General features: G+C 48.1%; 1 protein-coding gene across 6 annotated transcripts in view; it reads right to left on the bottom strand.

Moving 5' to 3' along the window:
• CHD3 (chromodomain helicase DNA binding protein 3) overlaps positions 1-5,928 on the bottom strand; it is a 60,585-nt gene extending 54,657 nt beyond the window's left edge. For all 6 annotated transcript variants that reach the window (XM_030546291.1, XM_030546294.1, XM_030546293.1 and 3 more), the window contains exon 1: positions 5,641-5,928. In XM_030546291.1, coding sequence (XP_030402151.1) covers positions 5,641-5,845 — 205 coding nt within the window. In that variant the 5' untranslated portion in view covers positions 5,846-5,928. The remainder of the gene's footprint in view (positions 1-5,640) is intronic.
• Positions 5,929-21,199: the final 15,271 nt, after the last annotated feature.

Genomic DNA, 21,199 nt, shown 5'->3' with positions numbered 1-21,199 from the left:
ATTTTAAATCCTGGGGCTTAAAAACAAAAACAAACGTGTGCGTGCGCGCGCGCACACACACACACACACACACATTTCTTTTCCTTTTTACTGAAAGTGGGTTTTCTTGATCAAGAGAAAATAAAGTGATAGTTTTTCTCCCTCTCCAGTGTTAATTTTTTTTAATCGGTATTCACAATGGGGAATCATCTTTGCCTTTCTTTAAATTAGCCACACCTGTTAGGTCGTAAACCTGCAAATCTTTCCTCTATTTTCTCATATAATAATTATCTCCAGCACTTATCTATTTCCTTCAGTAGATTTCAAAGCGCTTTCCAAAGCAGGTCAACAGGATCTTTAGCCTCTTTTCACAGAGGGAGAAACCGAGGCACAGGGTGGGGAAGAGGCTCGCCCAAGGTGACCTAGCAAGGCCGGTGGCAGAGGCAGGATTTGAACGCAGAACTCAAGCCACACATCTTCTGGGCATAATGTAACACACAGCACAAGGAACTTGACCAACACTCTGAAGCCAATGGGACTACTTCCATGAGCAAAGCTACCCACCCAAGCATCTCCAGGATCAGACACTCAGCGCTTCGAAACTACCGAATATGTTTTTTATATACGTAACGATAGCGTGTTTCAGTCACTCAGGGAATGCTAAGAAAAAAGGTCGGGGGAGACAGCAGTCTTTCCACTGGCATAAATAACTCCCCCGGCCCAACATTAAAATTAACACATTTATTAAATCAAGAGAAAGCAAAGTGACTTTGGGAACCTGGAAATCAAATTTGGTGACAGAAAAATACTGGCTTTATTCCCCCCCCACACACACTTTTTTTTTCAAGTCACAAATCCTTTACCTACAAGGCTGAACCTAATAAGCATATTTTGCTCCCTCTACGCACTGATCATTATGACCAATCAATGTACGGAAAAACCCTACTGCTGAGAATAAATAGGATTGGGGCAGAGATTGTCCATTTAGAGGAAGGCAAAAGACTTGCACATCTTTCACATGACACATGGCGAATGACAAGTCTTTGCAAGACTGAAGCCTTAGATTGTAAACTCTGGCGACAGACCACATATTTGTATGGCAGGTACCCACAGCCTAGGACGAAGCGGCCTTGATCCACGATTAGGGCATCCATGTGTTACTGTAATCAAAATAAATTAATAATTACGGTAAGCATAAAGGGAGAGGGAAAACGAGTGCCATCTTACACTCACATTTCCTTATTTCCCTGCTCCTTCGAATCCTTAAGCTTCCTCCCCCCACACGCCTGAGTTTTCTTTATAAGGAGAGCAAATTGAAGCGAATCTGGATAGAGATTAGTCTGGCGGCAGCAAAATACTCTACATTTTTTTAAGGAACAAGAGCTTTTGGTTACATCCCTCTGATTTAATTGACATTTAAAATTTGCTTTTTAAACCATGCAGGACTCCAGTACCAAGTTGATGGGTGCCACAGAACAGGGAGCATGTCAGTTATACAAGGGGAATACGGACGGGTCTTAGAGCAACAACTGAAGTCAAGGTAAACTCACAAAACACGGAAGTGTCACATGAGGCACCGAACAAGGCTAACGAGCCTGTCCTGAAAGGTCCACTCTACGTTCACCCTGGCCTTGACCCCACCAACTACCCTGCCTTCCGCTTACCCCTGTCCTCACCTCACCCTCTGCTCCCGCTATCGCCAACCTGGCCCCGATCCCACCCATTCCCACGGCAGCCCATTCATCCTGTCCTCTCCTCACCTCACCCTCTTTTCCCGCGATCACCAACCTGGCCCTGACCCCATCCACTTCCACCCATTGACCCTGTCCTCATGTCACCCTCCGCTCCCACCAGGGCTGGCGCTTCCATATAGGCAGCCTAGGCAATCGCCTAGGGTGCCAGGATTATTGGTGGGTGGCGTTTTGCTGAAGGGGGCAGCAGGCGGCTCCGGTGGACCTACCGCAGTCATGCCTGCGGAGGGTCCTCTGGTCCACGGCTCTGGCAGAGCTGCTGCAGTCGTGCCTGCGGAGGGTCGGCTGCTCACGCGGCTCCGGTGGATCTCCCGCAGGCACGACTGCGGCAGTTCCACCAGAGCCACGGAGCAGCCGACCGTCCGCAGCCATGACTGTGGCAGCTCCACCGGAGCCACGGGACCAGCGTGCGGGCAGCGAAATTGCTGTGCGCCTAGGGCGCTAAAACTCCTAGCGCCGGTCCTGGCTCCCTCTATCTCTGGCCATAATCCCACCCATTCCCACCACAGCCCATTAACTCTGTCCTCACCTCACCCTCCGTTCCCACCATCACCAACCTCGCCCTCACCCCGTCCACTCCCACCACATCCCATTAACCCTGTCCTCACCTCACCCTCCGTTCCCACCATTAACCTGGTTCTGACCCCATCCATTCCCATCAACCCTGGCCTCACATCACCCTCTGCTCCCGCTATCGCCATCCTGGCCCTGATCCCACCCATTCCCACCGCAGCCCATAAACTCTGTCCTCACTTCACCCTCTGCTCCCACCATCGCCATCCTGGCCCTGATCCCATCCACTCCCACCGCAGCAGATTAACCCTGTCTTCATCTCACCCTCTGCTCCCGCCATCGCCAACCTGCCCCTGATCCCATCCACTCCCACTGCCGTCCATTTACCCTGTCCTCACGTCACCCTCTGTTCCTGCCATTGCCAACCTGGCCCTGACCCCACCCACTCCCACCACAACCCATTAACCCTATCTTCACCTCAACCTCCGCTCCCGCCATCACTACCCACTCCCACATTTCATTAACCCTGTTCTCACATCACCCTGCACTCCCGCCATCGCCAACCTGTCCCTGACCCTATCCACTGCACCGCAGTCCATTAACCCTGTCCTCACCTCCCCCTCCGCTCCCGCCATCACCAACCTGGTCCTGACCCATCAGCTCCCACCACAGCCCATTAACCCTGTCCTCACCTCACTCTCCGCTCCCGCCAGCGCCAACCTGGTCCTGACCCATCCACTCCCACCGCAGCCCATTATCCCTGTCCTCATCTCACCCTTCATTCCCACCATCAGCAACCAGGCCCTAATCCCATCTACTCCAACCACAGCCCATTAAACCTGTCCTCATCTCACCCTCTGCTCCCGCCATCACCAGCCTGGCCCTGACCCCATCCACTCCCAACAGAGCCCATTAACCCTGTGCTCACCTCACCCTCCGCTCCCGCCAGCGCCAACCTGGTCCTGACCCATCAACTCCCACCACAGCCCATTAACCCTGTCCTCACCTCACTCTCCGCTCCCGCCATCGCCAGCCTGGTCCTGATCCACCCACTCCCACCGCATCCCATTAGCCCTGTCCTCACCTCACCCTCTGCTCCCACCATCGCCAACCTGGCCCTGACCCCATCCACTCCTGTTGAGGGCAATTGGCCCCATCTCTTAAGGCACCCTTTACTCCCATCACAGGTGAAGTAACTCTATCATGAGGGGTGCGAAGTCCCCTCCACACAAGCTGTGGCTACTGACCCCCACCACACACAGATCTAGGTAACCACTGTGGCCATGTCCCTTGGACAGCGAAGCCACTTGCACTCCTAATACGTCCTCGCCCTGCACAGAGTCCAATGCTCTCCCCTGCACCGTACCCGGGGTGCCCCATCCTGCAGGGCACTGAGTCGGGTTGGGTGTTTGGCCCCATCTGCTCCCTACACCCTGAGATTCCATCCGCTAGAGACCACCACTAGTCAGAGAGCCAAATGCCACCTACCGCCCCTAATGCCAGCAGCCCACGCCCCACAGTTTACTGACCCCCCACGCCACCTCGTTCCAGCTGATCTGATCCTGAAGGGCACCAAAGCGCTTTCCCAGCCCACTGGCAAATGCCAACGGCTGGTCCCTTGAGGTTCCCTTCCCATCCACGGACCCCATGTGCCCTGTCCTGCCTGCCAGGGGCCCTCCCTATCTGCTGACTAAGCACGGGGCCCCATCCTGCACCCAGCACCGCCCTCTCCCAATGCCCAGAGGGCCTCATCCTGCCCACTGAGGCAAATCAGCCCCCCCCCCACTCCTGCCAACAGCCAGCAGGCCCCATCCTGCCCGCCAGGTCCCAATCATCCCACATTCCCACCAATGCCCAGCGGGCCTGGTCCTACCCGTCTGGTGCCAAGCTTTCCCCCTGCCAAGCACATGCTGACCCCACAAGCCCTGTCCCACTCCTTCCCCCCCCCACTGACTCCAGGGGTCCCATCAGGTTGCTCCTCCACCGCCACTGCCAGAACTTCCCCCGTCTTTGGGGAAACCCCTCAACTCTCACGTAACCGGGGGCTGCTCACCACCTCACAGGAGCAGGCGAGGGGAGGGGGGGTGGGAGAGCACTTTGAGGGCAGCCTCCAGGGCTTTAATGGAGGAGGGTGAAGGGGGGGGCTCCGTTTTGCCAAGCAATCAGGGCCACCCCACATTCGGGGGGGGGATCCTCTTCTCTATTGGAATCCATGGAGAAGCATCGGGCCCCACTGAGGCCACTTCGGGTGGCGGAGGGGCCCTGAAAACCAAGTCAAGGGGGGCTTGCCTGTACCCCTCCCCCATCCTGAACGTTCGAAACGGGGGAGGGGGCGACTCGAAACTGTCGGGCCCCCCCTCAACGTTCCAAAGCCGTTAGGCAGCGCGCCAGAGCCGCGTGGGGGGGGGGAGAATAGAAACTCTCGGGCCCCCCCTCAACGTTCCAAAGCCGTTAGGCAGCACGCCAGAGGCGCGTGGGGGGGGGAGTAGAAACTCTCGGGCCCCCCCCCTCAACGTTCCAAAGCCGTTAGGCAGCACGCCAGAGGCGCGTGGGGGGGGAGTAGAAACTCTCGGGCCCCCCCATAACGTTCCAAAGCCGTTAGGCAGCGCGCCAGAGGCGCGTGGGGGGGGGGGGGGAGTAGAAACTCTCGGGGTCCCCCCCTCAACGTTCCAAAGCCGTTAGGCAGCGCGCCAGAGGCGCGTGGGGGGGGGGAGAGTAGAAACTCTCGGGGTCCCCCCCTCAACGTTCCAAAGCCGTTAGGCAGCGCGCCAGAGCCGCGTGAGGGGGGGGGAGAGTAGAAACTCTCGGGCCCCCCCTCAACGTTCCAAAGCCGTTGAGCCGCGCGCCAGAGCCGCGTGGGGGGGCGGGGGGAGAGTAGAAACTCTCGGGGTCCCCCTTAACGTTCCAAAGCCGTTGAGCCGCGCGGGGGGAGGGCTGAACTCTCGGCCCCTCGGCGTTCCAAAGCCATTGGGCAGCGCGGGCGCACGGGGGGGTGTCGGAACTCTCGGCCCGTCAACGATCCAAAGAGGGGAGGGGGGGGCTGGAAACTCTCCCCTCTGGGCAGCGCGCGCGCCTGCGGGGGGGGGGGGGAGGGAGGAGAGGGCGGGGGTGAACTCTCGGCCCCTCAACGTTCCACAGCCGTTGGGCAGCGGGGGGGGGGGGGGGGGGAGGGTGCCGCGAACTCTCGGCCCCTCAACGTTCCACCGCCGTTGGGCAGCGGCGCGCGCGCGGCGTGGGGGGGGGGAAGCCTCGGAAGTTGGAACTCTCGGCCCCTCAACGTTCCACCGCCGTTGGTTGTTTACAAACAGTGCCCCCCCTCCCCGAAAGTTCGAAAGCCGTTGGATGGGGGGAGGGGAAAGGGGGGTTGTTTTGGCGCCCGGCTCGGGGGGTTGTTTACCTGGAGGAGCCGCAGCTGCTGGTGGAGTTGATGCTGCTGGTGCTGGTGCCAGTGGAGCAGCAGCAGGCGGGAATATGTCGCCTGGGCTGTTGTCCCCGGCGCCTTCTTCCTCCTCCTCTTCCTCCTCTTCTTCTTCATCCCCCTCCACCTCAGACACCACCATCTCCTCCTCCTCTTCCTCGTCCTCCCTCAGAGGGGAAGCCATGGTGGTGCTGGGGGAGGGGGGGCAGGGACACACACACACAGAGAGAGAGAAGGGGGGGGAACAACCCCTCTTCACCACACACAAAAATCCTCCCCCCCCTTCAGATCACCTCAGTCACCAAAAAAAAAAAAAAAAAATTGCATGAAAAAGTCCCATAAATTCAAAAAAAAAAGAGAGGGAAAAAAAAACCTCTTAAACTTTTTTCCCCTCCCCCCCTTTAAAAAATATAAAAGTGGGGGGGAGAGGAAGAGAGAGGTTTAAAATATATTTAAATTCTGAGGGGGCAGCTCAGCATAATATTTGCCACAAGAGCAAGGAACAAAAATGGCCGCCCTTAAATTATTTTTAAAACAGACCCCCCCAGGAGGGAAAAAAAGGGGGAAAAATCCCCCCCCTGCTCCTTTCTTTATTGAAAAAAAAACAAAACAAAATGGCTGGCTTGATTTTTAAGTCAACCCCCCCACCACCACCACACACACACACACCTCTTCCTTGAGGTTAACAAAAAAAAACAGCCCCCCCCCGAAATCAATCCAAAACAGAACAACAAAAAGATTTCCCCCTCCCCTTGATTTTTCTCTCAGCTCATTGCATAGATGAACAATATTTGTATATTCCTGGCACTGGGGGGGAACTGAAAGAGAAAGATTTCTGCATAAAACAAAGATGGCTGCTCTAAATTATTTCTTTTTTCTTATACTTCCCCCCCACCTCCCTCAATAAAAATATTTTCCGGGGGGGGGGGACAGAAAAGGCTGGGATTAATCAGTACTCATGCTCAGTGTGACATCAGCATAAATTGTTAAAGGTTAACTAGTTCCATACTAGTAACACCATATATATATATAATTTTTTTTTTGCCTGCTTTACTAGTTCATGCGAGAGACAAGAGAAGGGGGGGCCTCTCATTTTTTTTTCTTCCTTTCTTACTTTTAAATACTTCAGAAGGGAGTGGTGGGGTTTTTTTCTTCTTCTTTCTTTCTCTTTCTTAAGGCTAAAAGCAAGAGAAGAAGAACCAAAGTGGGGGGGGAGAATTTAAATACATGGTCCAAATTCGTTGAAGTGCATCGTGGGGATGGATTTAACTCTGTCTTTTCCTTGATATCTTTTTCAAGAAGGTTTTCCACACACACTCACTAAAAACAAAAACAAAAAAAGAATGAGATCCCCCCCCCTCGCTTTTCTATTAAAAAACACCGTCTTTTCTTTTTTGTTTCGTTGTTAACTTTTCCCCCAGGACACACCCACGTAAAATTGGGGAACAAAATATTATAATTGTACCTTATTTTGTTTTTCTTTTAAGCTCTCACTTTTGAGGGGGGGATTTTTTCTTAAACTTGTAGCTGGAACACAAAACCCATCTAGGTTCTTGACAGCCAAACCCAAAATGCAACTGGAATTGGGGTGCTCCTAAAAATATAAGGGATATGGTACTCTCTAGGGCCTGATCCTGTGCCTGGCTTCATGCCTGCGACTCAGCACGCTTGCGATGCCTAGTTATTGCGTGATATCAATGTGTATAGTCAGCATACGCCGCCTTGGGCCCTAAATACAACCGGGATGCTCATTCACAGAGCCTGATCCTGCAGATGTTACAGACATATGTAACTTTGGGATTACTCACTCAGGTAAAGTTGCTCCCACATGTACTGTTTGCAGGATCAGACCTTTGATATTAACGAGGATGACGGGGATGTTTTGCGACTGCCTGAAATAAGAACAGAATTGGACCTAGAACTGGGGAATTGCAAGCTTAATTTTTTTTTTTCTTCTCATCGGCTGCTTGGCTGTGTCCCTTAAAATCAAGGAGCTCCTAAAGTAAATGTCGAAGGACTACAGTCTCCCGTAGCTTTAAAATACCAGCATTTCAAATACCTTGTTCCCACCTGCACCCCCCCCCCCAATAAAAGCTAGGGAACCCCTCCGTCTGGAATCTTGTTCTGATTCCCTCTTCTTTTCAAATGCATCTAGGTTTCTAGGACTATCCTCACCAACTCAAACAATATAGCAGGTAAAATAAAAGCCCCAATCCTGCATTGGTCTATGCTAGCAGATTCAGCTGTAGGATAGGGCCTAAGTGAGAATCCTAACAGATCCTGGAGTTCCCTACTTGTATTTGATTTTAAACCATCTTTCTACCTTTTGTTTTCCTTCTCAGGAATATTATAGCCCTGATTGTTTCGTTTTCTGTATATTAAAACAAAAGAGACTGCTAATCACACCACAAGGCAAAGGGAGAAATCCTTTCTAAATATGGGTCCAATCCTGGGAACAGTTAAGCATGCCATCACAAAATGAAACACCACAGCCCTCCTCTAAACTTTTTTGATTTTCAGATACTCTGATGCCTGGAAGAAGCAAATACAGTTACAATCCTGAGTTGGGTGGAAGAAAAATTTCTCTTCAACATTTACATGGAAAGTGTGATGATTATTCATTTTTCTCCTCTGTGATCTTTCTCTCTATTACTGTCTATTCCAGGAGAGAAAAATTAATAGATTTTAAGTCCAGAAGAGATTGGTATAATAACATATGGAGATATACCCATCTCATAGAACTAGAAGGGACCCCAAAAAGCTCATCAACTCTAGCCCCCTGCCTTCACTAGCAGGATCAAGTACTGATTGTGCCTAAGATCCCTAAGTGGCCCCATCAAGGATTGAACTCATAACCCTGAGTTTAGCAGGCCAATGCTCTGGCCTCCTACATAATACAGGCCAGAGAACTACAGTCACTATTTTCTGGATAAAGCCCATTCTAGACAAGACTTTTGAACTCTAAAGACCCCATAGCATTTTTTGTGAGAGGTAGCCAGCCTCCTGGGACAACATTTCTGGGGAACCTATCTGAAAAAAAATGTTAGGAATTCGAGACAGGTGACCATTGGAAGATAGGACCTGATCGTGCAATTTTAACCCAAGCAGAACTCCCAGCAAAGTGTTTTACCAGCATTACAACTGTAGTTGTAATTTTTATAATCGTAACCTAGCCATACGTGCTGTATTTCTATGAACTGTGGTGTTAAATCTGGTAGGAAAGGGTTCGGATTTGCATGCACACCACTGCGAATGCTGTTTAATTCTCAGCTCCATTCCCCCTGCAGAATAGTCATAAATACCCACACAGGATATGCCCATCGCCTGCAGGGAAACACTGCTTGCCAACCAAACGTCTCCCTCTGTGCCTTTTATATTTAATCCAACACCCCCTACAGCCCTCAGGAGCATGGGCGCTGATCCCATTCATTCATGTTGAAACAGTTCCCTGGCGATGCTAGAAGCCAATGGTTCTGGATGAATTTAGAGGCAAAAGGGGTGGGGTTGGGTTTTTTCTCTTTGGCTTTAAAATGCAATAGACAAGGGCTTTTTTGTGGCAGTCGATTCCATGATCTTTGACTTATTTCATCCTCTCGTTAGCTGCTGGGAAGGGAGAAAAAATGAAAGGGGCAGGGATCTGGTTTCGAAGCTGCCAATTTAATGTATTTGCAGGGTGGTTAGTATGGTATTATCATATTGTTCAAAAACAAAAAGATACACACTGAGAGCAAAACACACATTTTCTGACAAAAGAAACTCTTCTTCAACTTGACCCTGGCTGTTTGTGGCTTGGTCTATATTCCCCAGGGAACAGTTTGGTAGGTTGTGTTGTTTTTTGTTGTGTTGGTTTTTTTTTAACCCGTCTCTCATCTCTGTTTGATGTTTCTTTGTAGCTCAGTAACTGTCAGAGGGAGACCACTGAAGAAACATAGCATGTCACTAACAGAGAAGACATAGTGTTTATCAGAATGGTTCGCCCATCGCATTTTGTCTTGCAAGAGAATCAAAGAGACGAGACGGCCATACCCGGACAGCACTTCCCCCAAGGGAATGGCCTCTGTTTGCACTGGGAAAAATCTTTCAAGACGACTGCCATGGCATTGGCCTCTTCCCCACTGGTTTTCTATATCGATGCTTTTTTCCCCTCTCTTTAATAACATGTTAAAGTTGTGTGGTGACCTGTAACAATGGGGGAATGTCACGTTCAACCCTAAAGAACCAGAGGGCAACGTGCTGACCCTGGTGCGGTTAATGGGAGTTTTGGCAGTGACGGGCCATTTTTGCACACTAGCCTTGTCTGATACATACATGTGCAGCGCCCAGCAAAATCGGGCTAAGATTTCAACTGGGGCCTGAAGAACTAAGTGAATCCTGTCTTAGGATTTATTACCATGGCATAGGATTTACTACAGCGAGTAATTCTACTGTGGGGCTACTCAGGGTCATATGCACTCCAGCTGATAGTAAACAGAGCAGTCACTCATTTGCAGAAGGCTTTAACGGGTGAATAGGCCATGGCCTCGCCTTCTGCACAGGGGTGGATTTTAAGGCTGTCAAAAATAGTACGTTAATGTTACCATATAGATGTGAGCTTAGTTTGGTAAGTTCAGTGTACTGTTCTGGGACTTGGTTTCCATATAAATACAGTATATATGTATTTTTATTTTGGAAATTAAAAAAAAAATTTGGAAAGGTTGTAAAACTGTGAGCTGGAAAAATTCCAGGATGTGACCAGGTTTGGGGAAACGGGTAGATGCCACTTTGCTTCTCAGCATGGAGTGTGCGTCATTCTAACCCCTGGCTCTAACACTCTGCCCCTTTATGGCACCGTTCCCCTCTCTGTGAAACAAAAATGACGATAATTACTAGCCTGTAACAATACACACCGGTGTCGTGGTGAGGATTAATTAGGCAGTAATGCAGTGCACTGAAGATTAAAGGTTGACGTCTCAGATGGTGTAAACTGGTTACCTACACTGATTTTGATGGAGCTATGCGGGTTTACATCAGCTGACGACCAGGCTGTAAAGGTGTTCTAGAAATGTTAAGTATTAATACCATCAGAAAGATCAGAGCAGCAGCTGCTGCTTCTTCTTTTTTAAACTATTTATTTAGGGAACTTTAAGAAGTTTACAAATCCTTGCTGTGTAAATATCAAAAACAGGACAATCATCACAACAGTTAGCTTTTGTTTCAAGAGACATTACACTGGAATATAGTCATCAGATCTTTTTATTTAACAAGGTGTCACTATATTACAGAGAAAGCACCAATAACAAAGTATGTCTATCTAATGTTAATATTTAAAAAAATTGAACTGGTGTGCTTTTTTTTTTTTTTTTGGCAAATGAATGTACTTTGAGTACTGAATAAAAGGTAACCAGATATCGAAGTACCTATCTGTCCTCTGTCTATTTTGCTGGATACATAATTGGTGTGTTAATTTTTCCATAACCACAAATCTCCAATATTTCTTTGAACCATTCCTCAATGGTTGGAGTGTTTTTTCTTTTTCCAACGACAGGCTACCACTGGTTGGCAGATGAGAGATTCATTCTTCATTTCCTTTTGTGCGACCATTTCCACTAGAAAGTCCCAGGTAGATTAACCGAAGGGTCGTTCCAAAGCAGCTTCTTTTGGGAACATAGTGAAAGACCCTTCTATTAAAAGTGCATGAATAAATTTAAAAAATATATGCAAGATTGCCCGTCATTTTTAAGAAGCAGAACAGCTATATTTAAGGGTATGCTGAACACCCAAGCAATCATAGAATCATAGAATACCAGGGTTGGAAGGGACCTCAGGAGGTATCTAGTCCAACCCCCTGCTCAAAGCAGGACCAACCTCCAACTAAATCATCCCAGTTAGGGCTCTGTCAAGCCTGACCTTAAAAACCTCTAAGGAAGGAGATTCCACCACCTCCCTAGGGAACCCATTCCCGTGCCTCACCACCCTCCTAGTGAAATAGTGTTTCCTAATATCCAACCTAGACCTCCCCCACTGCAACTTGAGACCATCGCTCCTTGTTCTGTCATCTGCCACCACTGAGAACAGCCAAACTCCATCCTCTTTGGAACCCCCTTTCAGATAGCTGAAGGCTGCTATCAAATCCCCCCTCATTCTTCTCTTCTGCAGACTAAATAATCCCAGTTCCCTCAGCCTCTCCTCATAAGTCATGTGTTCCAGCCCCCTAATCATTTTTGTTGCCCCCCACTGGAGTCTTTCCAATTTTTCCACATCCTTCTTGTAGTGTGGGGCCCAAAACTGGATACAGTACTCCAGATGAGGCCTCACCAATGTTGAATAGAGGGGAATGATCACGTCCCTCGATCTGCTGGCAATGCTCCTACTTTTACAGCCCAAAATGCCATTAGCCTTCTTGGCAACAAGGGCACACTGCTGACTCATATCCAGCTTCTCATCCACTGTAACCCCTAGGTCCTTTTCTGCAGAACTACTGCCCAGCCACTCAGTCCCTAGCCTGTAGCAGTGCATGGGATTCTTCCATCCTAAGTGCAGGACTCTGCACTTGTCTGTGTTGAACCTCATCAGGTTTCTTTTGGCCCAATCCTCTAATTTGTCTAGGTCCCTCTGCATCTTATCCCTACCCTCCAGCGTATCTACCACTCTTTCCAGTTTAGTGTCATCTGCAAACTTGCTGAGGGTGCAATTCATCCCATCCTCCAGATCATTAATGAAGATATTGATCAAACTGGCCCCAGGACCGACCCTTGGGGCACTCTGCTTGGGGATAAAGAAACTGGATGGCACAGATAATTAGGGTCAGGATACAGGGGTTTTATCTGCCTCTAGATTATGGATTTGAATCTGGACCCAAAAATTCATCCTCAGCTGACAACTTTTTGGCATTGTGTCTGCAGACTGCATCCTTGTCTGTATGTTTGGGGCTTGTCAATCAGGACACATCTCGTCCAAGAGGTGAAGGACAGACTAGGCCCTGGCTTTTGAAAATTCTGCTTGTGTCAGGTTAGATTGTAAATTGCCCGGAGTCCAGGGGTCCAATCCATTTGCTCCCACTCACCTGTCGGGTAACCATGGAAACGTATTGGACTGGAAGTGACCTTCTGGATCAAGTCCAGTCTCCTGCTATCCCAGCCATATCCCCCATTCTTCAATTTATCAAGTTTCATTTTAAACCTTCATTTCCCCTCCCCCAGTTAGTCTGCCGTGTCTATTCCGATTGCAGGGACTGTCTCTTACTATGCGTTTGTACAACGGGGCTCTGATTCCAGTCGGTGCTATCGCACTAATCAAGGACACATGGCTCTTTTGCAGGTCTGTAAAATGCCTAGCGCAGTGGTTCCCACGCTGAGGTCCACGGAGAGCTGGCTGGTTATGCGATGCTGGCTCTCCTCATTTCCAGTTGCTAAATCATCCCAAAAGCAGCTAAAAATACACAGAACATTTCCCTAACATCATTTTTCCATGCCAGTGCCTGCCGTAGCTGTAACGGGGATGCTCATCACTGGTGGCAGAGGTGTCCAGGAGTCAAGCTCACAACCATTTGACCCCCTTCCCGGCGTTCTTGGCTCTGCCTCATGGCTGTCTGTCTCACAGATGGGATGAACTCTCCCTGAAGTGACAGAGCCTGGCAGGTCCAAGCCAAGAGACACGTCCGCCCTTCATATTGCGTTTTGTCACTGCACTAGACCCAGGGCTTCCCCGTGGCTCAAAGGGACCACAATTCTCCAAAGAGGAAGGAGGAGAATCTCTCGGGCCCCAGTCAGTGTCACCAGGCTGGGCAGCATCTGGATGTGCTGGTGCTAACCAGCTGCTCTTTATCCCTACTAAGAAGCCACAGCTGAGAGCTTTGCTGATGGGATTGTAAAATGTAGCAAGTATAGGGTTGCTTCTGGGGAATAGTCTCAGTGAGCGCAGAACAGGGAGCTCCTGTTCAGAACAGCATCGGCATCATGACAAATCCCAAAAGGATTTAGCCTCCAAGAGAGCCACCTGGGTAGATCTCTAGTGAGCTCCTGGAGGTGGATATTCAGTTTATGTCCATCATTGGCCTATTCGATACAGATCACCTAAAAACAAGCTGTGCCTTAGAAAAGAGAAGGCATTTAATTCTGCTACAGTTGTCACATGCCCTGTTCCCTGAATGACTGTGAAATGCTCAGGGAGATTAGACAGGCTACAAAAACAGAAAATCCAATAATAATAGGGGATTTCAACTATCCCCTTATTGACTGGGAACATGTCACCTCAGGACAGGATGCAGAGATAAAATTTCTAGGCACCACTAACGACTGCTTCGTGGAGCAGCTTGTCCTAGAACCCACAAGGGGAGAAGCAATTCTTGATCTAGTCTTAAGTGGAGCACAAGATCTGGCCCAAGAAGTGAAAATAGCTGAACCACTCGGTTATGTAAATAAATTTAACATCCTTGTAGGAAGAAAATGCCAAAGAAACCCACCACGGTATTATTTAACTTCAAAAGGGTGAACTATCTACGAATGAGACGGCTAGTAAAAGGAAATTAAAAGAACTGTCACAAGAGTGAAATGCCGGCAAGCTGCATGGAAACTTTTTAAAAATACCATAATAGAGGCTCAAACTATATGTATATCTCCCCTCACAAAAAATCCAGTCGGAGGACCAAAAAAACCCACCGCCATGGCTAAGCAACAAAGTAAAAGAGGCAGATAGAGACAAAAAGACATTCTTTAAAAATTGGAAGTAAAATCCTCCTGAAGAAAATAGAAGGGAGCATAAACTCTGGTAAATCAAAGGTAAAAGTATAATTAGTCAGGCCAAAAAAACCCCAAACCATACGAAGAGCAACTAGCCAAAGACACAAAAACTAAGAGCAAAATGTTGTTTCTAAGTCTATCAGAAACAGGAACCTGCCAAACAATCAGTGGGGCCACTGGACGCCTGAGGTACTAAAGGAGCACCCAAGGAAGACAAGGCTGTTGCGGAGAAGCTCAATGAATTCTTTGCATCGGTCTTCACTGCAAAGATGTGAGGGAGATTCCCACACTTGAGCTGTTCTTAAGTGACAAATCTGAGGAACTCTCCCAGATTGATGTGTCAATAGAGGAGATTTTGGAACAAATTGAAAAATTAAACAGTAATAAGTCACCAGGACCAGATGGGATTCACCCAAGAATTCCAAAGAAACTCAAATATGAAATTTCAGAACTACTAGCTGTGGTATGTAACCTATCACTTAAATCAGCTTCTGTACGAGATGACTGGTGGATAGCTAATGTGATGCCAATTTTTTAAAAAGGCTCCAGAAGAGATCCTGGAAATTACAGGCCGGTAAGCCTAATTTCAGTACCAGGCAATGGTCAGACACATATATGAACACAATGTTGGGGAAGAGTCAACATAACTTTTGTAAAGGGAAATCATGCCTCACTAATCTATTAGAATTCTTTAAGGGTGTCAACAAACATGGACAAGGGTGATCCATTGGATATTGTACTTGGCCTTCAGAAAGCCTTTGACAAGGTCCCTCACCTAGGGTGATCAAACAGCAAGTGTGAAAAATCGGGATGGGGGTGGGGTTTAAAGAAAAAGACCCCAAAATCGGGACTGTCCCTATAAAATTGGGACATCTGGTCTCCCTACCCTCAATAAAGGGTCTTAAACAAAGTAAGCTACCGTGGGATAAAAGAGAAGGCCCTCTCATGGTAAAAGATAGGAACAAAGGGTAGGAATAAACAGTTTTAACAGTGGAAAGAGGCAAATAGTGGTGTTCCCCCAAGGATCTGTACCGGGACCAGTGCTGTTCAACATATTTATAAATGATCTGGAAAATGGTGCAACAGTGAAGTGGTAAAGTTTGCAGACGATACAAAATTATTCAAGATACTTAAGTCCAAAGCAGAAAAGTTACAAAGAGATCTCACTAAACTGGGTGACTGGACAACAAAATGGCAGATTTTAAATTCAATGTTGATAAATGCAAAGTGATGCACATTGGAAAACATAATCCCAGCTATGCATACAAAATGATGGGGTCTAAATTAGCTGTTACCACTCAAGAAAGAGATCTTGGAGTCATTGGGGATAGTTCTCTGAAAACATCCGCTCAATGTGCCGCAGCACTCAAAAAACCGAACAGAATGCTGGAACCATTAGGAAAGGGAAAGACAATAAAACAGAAAATATCATAATGCCACTACATAAATCCATGGTATGCCCACACCTTGAATATTGTGTGCAGTTCTGGTCATCCCATCTCAACAAAGATCTATTAGAATTGGAAAAAGTGCAGCGAAGGGCAACAAAAATCATGAGGGACATGGAACAGTTCCATATGAGGAGAGATTAAAAAGACTAGGACTGTTCATCTTAGAAAAGAGACAAGTTAAGGGGGATATGACAGAGGTCAAGAAAATCATGACTGGGGTGGAGAAAGTGGATAAGGAAGTGTTATTTACCCCTTCAGATAACACACAAAGCAGGGGACACTGAATGAAATGAACAGGCAGCAGGTTTAAAACAAACAAAAGGACGTATTTCTTCACACAACGCCTAGACAACCTGTAGAACTCTTTGCCAGGGGATGTTGTGAAGGTATAACAGGGTTCAAAAAAGAACTAGATAAATTCATGGAGGACAGGCCCATCAATGGCTATCAGCCAAGATGGTCAGGGTCACAACCCTATGCTGTGGGTGTCCTCAGCCTTTGATTGGCAGAAGCTGGGACTGGACGACAGGGGATGGATCACTCAATAATTGCCCTGTTCTGTTCACTCCCTTCAAAACATCTCACACCAGCTGCTGTCTGAAAAGGATACTGGACTAGATGGACCATTGGTATGACTCAGAATCTTCCTACATGCACTATCTGGGAAGGCATAGTACAACCATGAGCAGTATAGGCAAAGCAGGCATTGCTGAAAGAGGGCAGAGTTAAGGTTAATTAAGTTTTGTGTCAGTTAATTATTATTCGTGTGATATCCTCTTGCCACATCCATGTCTTACATCACTGCTACACCGTCTTTCCTAAGCATGACTTTGTGTGTCATGGAAAGGACTGATTGTATGACCATAGGCAAATAACTCACAAAGAGATTTTTCCAAATTTCTGATGCCTCGATTCTTAAGGGACAGTTTTAAGGATTTTAGGGCCTGCTATTCAGAGGTGCTCAGCAACCCCAGCTCCCCGTGGAGTTTTGAGCCTCTGAAAATCAGATCTAAGTGACTCAAGGATCCCATAATTAGAGGACACTTGAAAAGATGGTTGTTAATCTCTCCGGACTGCAGTTTCCTTATTTGCAAAATGGAGCTGATATCACAGCCTTCCCTGCCAGCTGGGAGAATCGTGAGGCTCCATTCAGCCTTGCCAATAGTTGATGTTTTTTTCTTAAAGCTCCCAGAGTCACGTGATTCTGAGAGACTCACAGCTTTCGCTTAAACAGAAAAAAAAAATCATACATTTCTAGCTCTCGTCGGCGAGGAAAAAAAACTTGAAACCCCCACAGTGGCTCAAAACTCACAAGGCCAATCAGAAGACCCCAAATGTATTATTTTTAAGAAGTCTCGTGATTTTTCAAGACAATCGCATGATTTTGGGGGCCTGACTTGTGATATTAGGACGACCGGGGCTGGCAAGAAAGTGGGTTGATTCCTCATCACACCCAGCCAGAAAACATATTCTCGTCTCAGTTGGGGGCTTGGATCTCACATACATCATTTGTCTTGCACATCGGAGCAAAAATGTCCCCTGCCAGATGCTGCCTTGTGGCAATAAAACCTGGAAAGGTGGTAGAAAGATGGCCGGGGGAGCAGATAGAGAGATAGCGAGCAAGACAGACGCACGCCTGGGAGATGTAAAAACTCTTCGCCACATTTTGAACAGCGAGGGATTTTTTTTTTTTCCCCTTCACAGAGCTGTCTCTTTGCAGACAGACACAGGTCAGTGGGCAGGGAGCCCGGCTGCCGTTCATTGAGACAGAAACACCCATTGAGCAATTATTGCACGAGCCCAGTCATCACAGAGGTTACACTGCTCACAGCCTGCCACCGCCGGCCTCGCCTGGCTCCTGTCTAACCTCCCCTTTCTCCAGGTGGTCCCCAGCATGCTGAACAGATGTTTCTCTCCCACGCTTTGGGCCTGGTTATTCTTTGCAAGTGCCTCTGTGGAGCAGATGTCCCTGTGTGGGTAGCCTAGCCTGCCCTCCCTCCCGCAGGAGCCACAAGGTCTATTGGTGTGATTGCCAGCTTGAGATATCCCAGAGGGTGGGTTTCATTGCCCCCCCGGGGATCCGTTGACTTCCTCCACTCTTGTGCCCTGCAGTACATGATTAGCAATCACGCTCCTCCTAATTGATCCTTCCCTGCAGCTCCTGCCAAGCTCTGGCTCAGCTGTTCAGACATTTTCAGAAGCAATCCCTACCCCCATCGGCCTTTCCCTGCAGGATTGAATGAAGGTGATCTGGGGTTCCAGAGTGGTCATGATCCACCTCATGCACAGTGGCAGTTCACCTCCCAAAGAGGCATGAGCCTGCTACCTCACCCCCAGGAACATAATCAGCAGCCTCTTTCCTCCTGGGCAACAGTGGAGGTCCCGACTCCTCGCCAGAGGCAAGCCAGAGCATATCTGTTTGGGTAGCAGAGTGATTCGAGCCTGCTGCTTTCTCTCCTGCTGCTCACTGAGAGATCCATGGCAGGGGATGGGGCTCAGGCTCTCTGTAGACTCAAGCAGGACTTGCTGTGTCCGTTATTTTCAGGACTGTTAACCCCGTCTCAGAGTGATGGGCTCAGGCTCTCTGCAGACTCAGGCAGTGTCGCTACATTGGTAACAGTTGGGTCACATTTTGAAGGATTGTTTCACAACCATCCCAGCTAGAGATTTACGTCTCCTTCTTCTCATTGCCTGTGATCTGTATAGGCAACACGGGGCGGCGGGGGAGAGAATTTTCTTCGCACGCAGCCCCAAGCGAGCTCTCTGAGGACCTGATTTGAGTAAACATCCGGGTTTTCCAGTTTGATGATTTTCACCCACATCCAAAGGACGTTCTGCCAACTGATGCCTAGAACAGGCCCTGACATTTTGGAATTGATCGGATGCAGTTTTCAAAAATGACTGCATTACAAGCAGCCAAACACAGAAGCGCTATTGAACGTAAGACTTAACATTGCTCAGCCAACGAGTCTTGCCCTGTTAGTTTTTTTTTCATGTAAGGCTCCGGCTCCTGGAGTCAGGTGATTTCTTTTAAAAATGACATTTCTACGCTTCATGGTGGTGGAGAAAATTTGGAACATTTTTCATCACTTCCTGGATTCTAAGGGCAGAATGGACAAATATGATCATTTGTACCTTTTATAACACAGGCCATAGGGCTACCCTGAATTCATCCCTGGTTGAACTACAGCAGGTCTTGCGGAAAAACGTCCAACCTTGACTGAAAAATTGCCAGTCATGGAGAATCCACAATGACTCGTGGTAAATTGTTGCCATGGTTAATTCCCCTCATTGCTAAAAATTAAAATGTATACCATAATTCCACTCTGAATTTGTCTGGTTTCCATTTGTAGCTTTTGTCAGACCTTTGTCTGCGAGCTTGAAGAGTCTGCTATCATCACATTTCTGTTCCCCATGTAGGTTAGAGACTAGGATCACGTCACCCCTTCATCTCCTCTTTGTTCAACGCAACAGATCGATCTCCTGGAGCAGAGGTAGCCAATAGGTGGACCCCGGGCCAAATTTGGACCGCCAGATGCTTTTGAACAGACCCTGAAATCTCTTTATTTCCTTATTATCCTTATTATTTTTTTATTATTTTCTTTGGAGTCTGGACCTTGACCAAGAAATTTGGACCTTGACAATAAATAATTGACTATCCCATGGCCTCTTATTCTAAGGCATGTTTTCCAACCCGTTAATCATCCCAGTGATTCTTCTCTGAACCCTCTCCAATTTATCAAAATTTCTTCTTGTACTGCACACACCAGAACTGGACCTCGTTTTCCAGCAGTGGTTGCACCGGTGCCACATACACAGGGCATGGTATTGAAAGGCTTTCGATCCCTAAAGGGTCAAAAACTGGAAGGAAATATACGAAGAACCTCAACTTTATTATTTTTTAATAAGCTCATAGATTTTAAGCCAGTATCATGCTTTGGTTGGTGACGCTGTGTCTTTGAAATAATTTTAGGAATGCTGTGCCTGACTCAGTTTCCCCACTTGCTGGGTGTGAAGTGTTTAATTTCTCCTTTGGGACAGAGAGGTAAGGGATGGGCAGGGCTAGGCTAGTACGAATGAAGTCTCAGCAACAGAAGATGAACTCCAGGAAGCTTTGGAAAAGAACGCAAGATGATTCGGCCAACGCAGACTCGGAACAAAACTTGGCTTTCCCAGACTAACCGAAAGGCCCCTTTGCAACAGCTTCCCTGTGTCACTGGTTCCATCACTCCCTAAAGGGGTGAAGTCTCTAGCAGGTGGTCTGGACTCACGTGGATCTGCTGGGAGAAGAAACAGCTGCAAGAGGGCCTGGTCTCAGAGTAGTAGCACTGTAAATGGGGTGTTCCTGAAGAAGTTGGACTAAGATTGGAGGCATAGCACCCTGCAAATCTGTCACTATGCATCCCTGATCCCTTTCTGTGCCACGGCTGGGACACCTCATCCGACACCGCAAAGCATCAATGATGGTACCAGTCACAGCTCATCCGACCCCGATACACCAGCATCGATTTGTAGTAACGTCTTCCATCGGTGTCCGCATCGACGCTGGTATGAGATCCTGCCTCTCCGTTGGTTTGTGCCCCTACCTCTGTGGAGAACTGGGAAAAATATTATTTCTTAATAAATACCATACGCCCTTCAGTGCATAGGTGAAATATTATTCTGTCTGACTGCAGAGAGCAGTGGTTTTCAAACTTTTTTTCTGGTGACCCAGTTGAAGAAAATTGTTGATGCCCACTACCCAGTTGTATTGTGGGGTCCAAAACTGGACACAGTACTCCAGATGAGGCCTCGCCAATGTTGAATAGAGGGGAATGATCACATCCCTCGATCTGCTGGCCATGCTCCTACTTTTACAGCTCAAAATGCCGTTAGCCTTCTTGACAACAAGGACACACTGCTGACTCATATCCAGCTTCTCGTCCACTGTAACCCCCAGGTCCTTTTCTGCAGAACTGCTTCCTAGCTATTCGGTCCCTAGTCTGTAACAGGGCATAGGATTCTTCCATCCTAAGTGCAGGACTCTGCACTTGTCTGTATTGAACCTCATCAGGTTTCTTTTGGCCCAATCCTCTAATTTGTCTAGGTCCCTCTGTATCCTATCCTTACCCTCCAGCGTATCTGCCACTCCTCCCAGTTTAGTGTCATCTGCAGACTTGAGGGGAGCACCCTCAAGGACACTACTCAAAGAAGAGAGAGAGGTTACTCACCTTGTGCCATAACTGGAGTTCTTTGAAATGTGTCCTGCTGTGGGTGCACCACTCCCAGTCCTTCTTCCTCTCTGCTTCGGACTTTCCTCGGGACTTTCCTCGGCAGGACTTTGTGGTAGAGAAGGAACTGAGGGCAGTGCAGGAGGGATAGCTCAGTGGT

The sequence above is a fragment of the Gopherus evgoodei genome, unplaced genomic scaffold (genome assembly GCF_007399415.2).
Source record: "Gopherus evgoodei ecotype Sinaloan lineage unplaced genomic scaffold, rGopEvg1_v1.p scaffold_43_arrow_ctg1, whole genome shotgun sequence".
Lineage (NCBI taxonomy): Eukaryota > Metazoa > Chordata > Testudines > Testudinidae > Gopherus > Gopherus evgoodei.
Note: the sequence above shows the minus strand (reverse complement) of the source record. Positions and strands in the feature narration are given on the sequence as shown.